The sequence below is a fragment of the Cynara cardunculus genome (genome assembly GCF_001531365.2).
Source record: "Cynara cardunculus var. scolymus isolate 2C chromosome LG 6, CcrdV1, whole genome shotgun sequence".
Classification (NCBI taxonomy): Eukaryota; Viridiplantae; Streptophyta; class Magnoliopsida; order Asterales; family Asteraceae; genus Cynara; species Cynara cardunculus.
In genome coordinates, this window is record NC_037533.1 from 4,799,406 (window position 1) to 4,808,878 (window position 9,473).

General features: G+C 34.8%; 1 protein-coding gene across 1 annotated transcript; it reads left to right on the plus strand.

Annotated features, from left to right (window-relative positions):
• Nucleotides 1-1,165: 1,165 nt before the first annotated feature.
• Nucleotides 1,166-4,943, plus strand: LOC112514078 (protein FAR1-RELATED SEQUENCE 5-like). The gene is made up of 9 exons (XM_025120415.1): nt 1,166-1,184; nt 2,391-2,473; nt 2,563-3,188; nt 3,272-3,422; nt 3,684-3,941; nt 4,136-4,252; nt 4,347-4,438; nt 4,535-4,701; nt 4,783-4,943. Exons 1-9 carry the CDS (start codon nt 1,166-1,168, stop codon nt 4,941-4,943), a joined length of 1,674 nt encoding a protein of 557 aa, XP_024976183.1.
• Nucleotides 4,944-9,473: the final 4,530 nt, after the last annotated feature.

A 9,473-nucleotide genomic window follows, 5' to 3' on the forward strand; every position in this document is an offset into this window, starting at 1 on the left:
ATAGGTTTCATGAAGGTGAAACTGGTTCATGGCGTAATTTCAGCATGAGTAGTGAAACGGGTGCATAATGTATTTGGTTCGTCATGAAATAATTGCATGATGAAACGAGTACAAGATGAACCTGCTCCAGAATCTTGAATGTTGTAATCTGCTCCAGAATCTTGAAGATTGTAAGACTTAAAGGAATAAATTCATCAAATCAGGGATGAAATAAGAAAATTAATGTACATGAAACAAGTTTCATGAAGGTGAAACTGGTTCATGGCATAATTGAACAATGAGTAGTGAACTGGTTTGATGGTGAACCCCGTTTCAGTGGTGGTGTAGTTGATCCATTTAGTAGGTGAAATAAAAAAATGAAACGGGTGCATAATATATGCGGTTCGTCATAAAATAATTACATGCTGAAACGGGTACATGATGAAATCGGTGCATCTTGGAATAATTGTATAATGAATAGGGTGCATATTTACATGGGTGTGTGAAGGACATTGAAACAAATTCAGGGTAAGGAATAAAAAGTCTGATGCATTAGCGAAAAGTGAATAAAGTTCATTATCAAAATCATGAAATAACAAATCACTCATCAAACCATGAGTAAAATTTCATGTTTTATCATAAAATTTTATGAACTCAGTAAACAATGAAGACGATGAAACTATTTCATGTTTTATTATAAAATTTTATGAACTCAGTAAACAATGAAGACGATGAAACTATTTCATGTTTTATTATAAAATTTTATGAACTCAGTAAACAATGAAAAATTTTCGTTATCTAAATGTAAAGGATCCATCTACCAGTATAATGACTACTACGAAATATGATATGTATTATGTTGATTAGTTTGTTGATGAAATTTTGAAATCAATTTCATTCATATATTGTAATTCAATTTTTTGTTTAATTCTATTGAAACGATTCATTATATAGAATTGACTATGGTGCGTTTTATTTATATTTTTGATATATTTTATTGATGAATGTTATTTTAACGTAGAAATAATATATTGCTTTACAAAATAAATTAGTTTCATTAATAATATGATATACAGGATATCGTTGCCTTGAATAAAAAAAACTATGAATTTATTGTATTTAAATACATGGATGTTATATATATTCATATCATTTAATCCAGAGAAAAATACGTTACTCTACGACAATGAGTGAGCAGGGAGAAGGTATTAGTTCGAATGAAATGCATGACAATTCCAATAACGCTGATGTGACTGAAAAATGGGTGCTATGGTATATCTTCTGTATTTTAATTCCTATGTCGATGTACCTTCCATGATATGAATGTTTGTATAATGTTCGTCCTTCTTTGTATCATTGAATTCGTTTCATAGTAGAAGTATTTGTATTCATCAGTTCGTAGTAGAGATGGCCAAAAACCGGTCCCGGGCCAGTCCCAGTCGGTCCTAGCCTTTTTCATAACCGGCCATAACCGGTCCCGGCGTAACCGGTCCCAGTCCCGGTCCCGGTCGAAAATGATAGGACCAATCAAGTTACTTCATAACCGGTTATGGGCCGTCGGTCCCGGTCCCAACCGGTTCTTGCATTAAAAAATAAGATTTTTTTTTTGATTTTTTTAATGATATATATTTTTAATACATTATAAAATTTACAATTGAGTCACTCAAATACACTTCAAAATTGCGTTTTAATATAATTAAAATTACGTTTTCTTATAAAAATACATTATAAAATTATTTAAAAATACATTTATTTATACAATTATTTGAATTTTCGGGCCGGGCCGGTCCATAGTCGGTCCCATAACCGGTCCCGGTCCCACGAAACTACCAAAAACCTCAACCGGTCCCGGTTTTCGGTCCCATAACCGGTCCTGGGCCGGTCCTTTGTCGGTCCTGGTCCTGGTCCTCCCACGGTCCCGGGCCGGGCCGGGCCGATTTGGCCATCTCTAGTTCGTAGGATGTGAGAATATGATTATGTTTTTTAGTAAAGTAATGGACACCATTTCATAATGAATTAGTTGCATTAGATTATGATGCGATGTTATTTTATATTTTCTAGTACATTAGTAGACAGGAAGAATGATGAATTAGTTTAATTACAATATGATAAGTGCTGATACAGGATAAAACTTATTTCATACCGTTTAAATAGTTTATAGTGTAACCATTTAATAATGAAACAGTTTCATAAACGGAAAAAAATACACCTACTATATAACGAATTTCATAAACTTGAACATATTGCGTTTATTTATATATATATATATATATATATAAATACACCTACTATGAAACGAATTCCATAAACTTGAAAAGATTGCGGATAACTACTAGGAGCTAATGCAACATATCAATCGTGTTAAAATTCATAAGTATAACTATCTTTTATTCTCTATTTGTACTTGTTAGATGCATTATCACAAGAAATGGGGGAATCACCAGGGGGCACGAAGTTATGGATTCCTAAAGTTTATAGCAATATTTGTCCAAAGGTTGGTGAATTCTTTTCATCGGTTGATTCCGTAGAAAATATGTATAGGAAATACGTGGATGTTGCTGGGTTTGATATCCGATTGGCCAGGAAAAAATGAACTCGTTGGGTGGAGTGCAAACCCGTTATTTCGTTTGTAGCAAGGAGGGTATTCCACCCAAAAAGGAATTTGATTCTTTAGAAGTTTCCTCGGGTGAGAGGAGAAGGAGTAATACAAATTTCAAACGTACTGGTTGTAAAGCTTGCCTTAAGGTACACTATGTGAAAGAGAGCGGCCGTTACAAGGTTTATCATTTCATTGAGGCTCATAATCATATGCTTTGTCGTTCGGATGAAAAGATGTTCACACGTTCAAGACACCAACTTGATTACAAGGGTCGTAAAAATGTTTATCATGCATCCAGCTCTAAAGTTGGTATCACTCAATCACGCAGAATGCAATTGGCAATTAACGGGGGTTTAGTATCATCTAGTGGGACAGCTAGGGATCATATGAACTTTAGAAGAGACATTCTGCTCTTCATTGGTAACAAAGATGCACAAATGTTAATAAACAAAATGAGCAAACGGCGGGAACATTGCCCTGAATATTTTTTTGAATATAAGTGTGTTGAGAAGGAGTTGATTGCAATATTTTGGGCAGATGAAACAGCGAGAATGAATTACAAACATTTTGGAAATACCATATCATTTGACGCTACATTTCGGACAAACAAGTAAGCTATTTTAAATTATTTGTTATAAATTATTTTACTTATATCCAATCAAAGATTAATATGATTCTTTTCCATCGTAACAGACATGCAATGATTTTTGTTCCATTTGTTGCAATTGACAATCACAAGAAGTCCGTTGTGGTTGGTGCTTCATTGATTAGAAGTGAATCTGTCGTTAATTTCACATGGGTATTGAAGGCGTTTATGAAAGCGCACGGTAGTCAGCCGCAGTTTGTAATAACCGATCAATGTGCAGCAATGAAACAAGCGATACCTATAGTTTTTTTCAGAAGCTACTAATCGATTGTGTATGTGGCACATAACCAAAAAAGTGAAGGAAAAGGTATGTCTAATTTGATCTATTGGGCTGAATTCTAATATATGCATACATATGTTTCTTTACTATGCGTTTCATCACCAATTTTTTTTCAAAATTGGTCATATGAAAAAAAGGGTTTGTTTATTGTTTGATTGTGTGCTTGTTTCTCCGTGAAGATCCGTGATCATTTAACCCATGGCACGCCGTTCAAAAGCAAGTTCAACAAACTTGTATGGAATGTCCACATAAGTCCTGAAATTTTTGAGGAGAAATGGAATGCAATGATGGATGAGTATGGCCTACGGGGTCACTCGTGGTTTGAAGAAATGTATGCAATAAGAGAATCTTGGATTCCAGCCTACTTCAAGGACTATCCAATGTTTGGTCTGATGAAAATCACTTCCAGGTCTGAGAGTATTAATTCATTTTCTAATGTTTATACGAAGTATTAGAATGATCTTGTTTATTTTCTTAACACTTTCGACGATGCAATCGAAGGTCAAAGGAAAGAACATTGTTCCCTTGAGGTTGCAACTAGAACTACAATACCTAAATTATTGTCACCATCCAAAATTGAAGCGCAAGAAGCGAAAGTGTACACGAAAACAATTTTTTTTATGTGCAAAAGGAAATGAACAAGGCAGTATGGTTCTGTGGGGTTGTCGAAGTTGTAGAGGTCGGTGATAAGATGATTTACAGTATTACACATAAGAACAAGAATTATGAGGTTAAAGCTACGTACAAGGTCATGATCAATTCTTTGATTTCATATTGACATTAAGTAATTAGAATCGCATTTCCTATTAATTTTTTCTAATTTCTCTTTTATGATACACTAGGTGGTTCATGATGTAAGGGATGAGTCTTTTGATTATAGTTGCAACCATTTTGTTCGCAATGGTATATTATATCGCCACGCGTTTAAGGTAATGTTAAATTCTGAGGTGCAATCTTTTCCCGAGAAATGCATATTGCCGCGATGGAGACGATAGTTAGTTCCTGTTGAGTTGTTGCCGGCTCGTGTTAGGTACGGTGAAATGGATGTTGAGAAACAAGTTTTGATCAACCAGGCTATATCAATGTTTGATCTTATTATTGGGGATGTACGGAATGATAAGGGATCGTTGACAGAGTTTGTGGAGCAATTGGAACGTTTGGGTGATGAAATTACAGTTGATGTTCCTATATTGACAGGTACTGAGCAGAAGATAAATGATATTCAGGAGCTCTTATGTATTTCCAAACCTTAATCGGTTGATATCTTACCATCAACAGGGATACGTAATAAAGGTTGTGGAACTGGAAAGCGTCTTGTTGGTATGTCAGAGAGGGTATCCATGAATGCAAAGAAACCGAAAAGATTGTGCAGAACTTGTGAGAAAATGGGGTGGCATGATTCCCGCAACTGTCCGTCAAAGGGCGATAGTATGAAATAACGGTTTAGGTATTCGAATTAGATTTGTTTGATTTGTGACCGAACGTTGTTTTTTGTTTCATTTCTTTTATCTTAGCAACAGTTATCGATGAATTTGTGTCGGGTCTTAAATTTTTTGGGATGAGCTTGTTCATGTAATGGTTGTGAAAATGATTAGTATGTGATATGATGAAGGTGGTAATGAAACTTGTCCATGTTTAAACAAAATTTTATGGATGAAATTTGTTTGAATTTTACATTTTTTTCCTAACGTAGTTACCTTCTACCCTAGAAACATTTAAGTTTAAACAATATGTAAATTAATTGACCATGACATGTTTAGTGGAATGGAAAAAGTGAAAACATGTAATGAGAGAATGTAAAATGAAATAATATGAAAGACTTTCAAATGTACTTCGGATGACATTGATGCATCTACATATGGAGTACAACTAATTGGTGTTTTGTATAATGGTACATATATTTTGTTTAGAAAAGTGTTTGTCAAACATGTGCATACAAACGGATATTGTGATGGTGGTTGTATTTAAACTTCCGTGTGAAGGAAATGTGGTTTACTAGGCCAACGGTGAAACAATGTGCAGTCATGATAAGTAGAATAATGTTATCATGAAAATGAAGTTGATTTGGGACGGTGCAGATGAAATGATGTATGCTTTCTTATATCAGTTTCATTGATTTTTGGTAGTGATGCATTTGATTACTAATATAATTTTCTGCAATGATAATGTTTCCTTGTATTTCTGAATTGTTGAAGGTTGAGTAATATGAAATAGTTTCATGATGAAGAGATAGAACACAAGTACGATGAACAAGCACAAAAAATGACGGTTGATTGTAAAGGAAACTAGATTAAGCATTACCTAGCTTAGCAAGGTATTGGGTATTTGTAAAGACCCACATCAGTTTAGTCAAACCAAAATGAACCACGCATAAGTGACTACTAAGAACATTATAAAATTCATGTCCTAACCTTCCAATAAAACCCAAACAAAAGTATCCTTACTGAACCAACGCTTACAATTAAATGATAACGCCTATGCCAGATCTCTTTGTTGCTTTTGCATGTTCTATTGCTTTCTTTTTATCTTCGGGATCCATTGCATGAAACTGATCAACCTCTCTCACGATTGACTCCCTTCTTTTGCTGAAGTTGCTAAGAACTAACTTTGCCGTGTATTTCTTCCTTAGATCAGTTAGTTGGGTTCTTTGATTTGGCCCCTCTGTAGTGAACCCGGTCTTCCATGACCTTTCATCTCCCATCCAAGTTTTCATATGCCTCATCAAGAACACACCTCCATCCTCGAAATTGTGTTTAGTTTGCCAACTCATTTCTAAGCGGTCATGACCCGTTTCATCTATTTCTTGCCAGATAGGATGGCCTACAGCTTTTAGGTGATTGATCATAAGGCGATGTTGGACAAACAAATAATCAATTGTAAAATATAATTTGTGGAGAAAATTCTAGTATGAGAGTGATTGTCCAGTTAGTATACTTACTAATATGTCTACCACGTGTTCATACAAACCCATATCGTCTTCGATCGGACTGCCTTTCTAAAATCGGTTGTCTATTACAATTGATGGGTTCTTGAAGTTAAACACCACCAAGTAATAGTGACCACAGTCCATAATAGGGAAGAAAGCTTGTGTGTGTTTAACTGTTACGTAATGTCATGTGAAAAATAAATGTCTACCTAATTTTAAATGCAAAAAAAAAAATAAACGTTGAGCATATCAGATCCATATTTCGCATTTTAATAACTTCCATGTCGAAATAAACTGATTTAGCCAGGTAATTGCTGAAAATGTCATACTAAACATTGAAATCGGCCTGTTGAGTCCTTAGCTTCGGATCTCCCTGTTTGGTAGTCACGTAGTCAGGGAGCATTCATGAAACCATATTTTGTTTCATTTGAAAAAACTTCATTATTCTTATAAATCTTACCAATACACTTGTATTGAAAAAAAAACGACGAGGTGAGTCACGACTTCTATACATTTCCTTCATGTTTAGCAATTCAACCCATCCATCTATAACATTGGTGTACACAACAGATTTGGATGTTAGGCTTGCCAAATTCCCCTGCAATATGTTCGTGGAATTCTCCAATTCGAAGACAATATCACTACAGGTGTGCAAAGTAAACGTACACATATTAGTCGAAACATATGACATTGATAATGTGTTAGTAATCCCATTTGGTAACAATTTAATACAGTGAATATTAAGTAAAAACATATTCTTACAAGGTTGATCTAATTTCTGCGAGCGCCCACTCGTGTATACGTCTGTCTTCTGCACTTACCTTCATGTCTATAGCCCGCCTTACGAACGGTGATCTTAGGTGATCTCCCAAGCGAACACTCCTCCGAGAAGTTGTAACGTATGTTGACTTCAGGTGATTTGTGGTATCGTATTCACTATGCCATCTGGTGAACCAGTTGCATTTTTTTAGCGTTGCATCATCTACGATGCGGACACCTTTTCCTTTATCCTTTGAACTTGGCTTTGTAACAGTCGACGGTTCTTCTGCTCTTTACTAGAAATTGATTTATCGACTGTTTCATAACATATCTTATGCAATGTTTGACTGAGCCAATATTGTGACAATGGTGATAGATTCAGGTCATTATCAGTCGAGGTATCATGGCCAGCACGTTTGCCAACACATATGTCGCTTGATGCACCAACAGCTGTCGGGTCTACATCATCGGGTAATGCTTTGTGACCTGAATCATGTTGCATAGAGGATCTGAATATGACATTGAGATCACCAGCAAGAGCTTTGAAAACTTCATCCCCATGATACTTGGACTGGCACGCAATGAGACGCTGTTCAATTTCACCCCTTGTAGCAAGAACATGACCTACCATGTCTTTGATCAGCTTGATTCCCCCCTACACATCATAGGAAGACAAACAAAATGTTAATTCGTTAATAGGAGTGAAACTGGTTCATAACACAAGTTCATATTGAAACAGTGTTAGATTCTTATTGAAACAGTTTAATTATTAACAGTTTCATGTTATTAACAGTTTCATAGTCTTATTGAAACAGTTTCGGTATTAACAGTTTCATGTTATTAACAAATGAGACAGTTGCATGTTCATATTGAAACAAATTCTTATTAACAGTGATAGATTTGTGAAACAGCGTCATGTTAACCGTTATCAATTGACACTACGTGAAGTAAAAATTACATTTAACATGTGAAACAATTTCATAGTAAACGTTTGAATTGGTTTTGTATAGTTTAGCATTTACTAGCACAAGTGAAAAAATGCAATAGTAACATTACAGCAACTGTGTAAATAACCATACATTCAATAGCACAACATGAAACAGTATCATGTTAACCTATACAATATTTATAGAGTTTCGTATATGGATTGTTCATATTATAAGATTCATATAAGAAGTAATAAATTACTTAACTAGCTGAAAGGGACACCTATGTTGGTCCAATTGTGCATGCTTCCTGTTATAGACCATGTAAAACAATTTCATACAGATACCAAAAACAGATTCAGATCCTCCTGTTTTCGAAATTTGGATATCTAATAAAACAGTTTCATGTTAACCTGTTTTACTAGTGAATCAGTTGCATACTACGTGTATTAACTAGTGAAACTGTTTCATGTTAACCTGTTTAACTAGTTGAATCAGTTGCATATCAACTAGTGAAACTGTTTCATGTTAACCTATTTTCGAAATTTGGATATCTAATAAAACAGTTTCATGTTAACCTGTTTTACTAGTTGAATCAGTTGCATACTGCTTGAAGTAGTGAAACTGTTTCACTATAACAGTTTCAGTTACAATTTCATAAAAATAGTTTCATTTGGAAAACATTTTTTGGTCAGTGAAACAAGTGCCAAAAATATGATACAGTTTCATATAGGGATTGTTCATACATTTTCCTTCTCGTTAACATGTACTACTACCATATAAAATTTCTTCGGTTACTCATTGCAAAACATTTAAATGTAATTCAATGAAGGTAGATAAGTACCTCTCTTTCCACCTCCCTTGTCATGTCCAACAATTCAGCCGATCCTAGGCCTCCATTGGCTATTTCCCAAGCCTCACGCTTTCTTAACATCTCGAAGCTCCATCCACTTGTAGCTGGCCTCATGTGGTCAACTACTTCATCTGGCCATATTGTTGACTCCACATATAGTAACTGAGTAAAAGGTAAAACCAAAGAGGTTTAGACTTCATATTAAAAAAAGATTATGCGAAATAAGCAAGTAAATACAATTACAGTCAAATAAGTAAGTGGCCAGGCATAGAAACATACGTCACTTGTTTTGCTCCAATTGTGCTTACTCGTTTTCAACATATCTGTTGGTCCCGTAAGGGTCTACAAGAAGAGAAACAGTTTGTAGAAGGGGGGGATGAATACAAACACAATATTTTCAAATTTAAAATATATATTGATAGAGAATATCAATACATATTTTATAAGATTGTTTGCGGAAAGATAAGGTAATAAAAACCTATCTAAACAATCTTTGGTTACACAC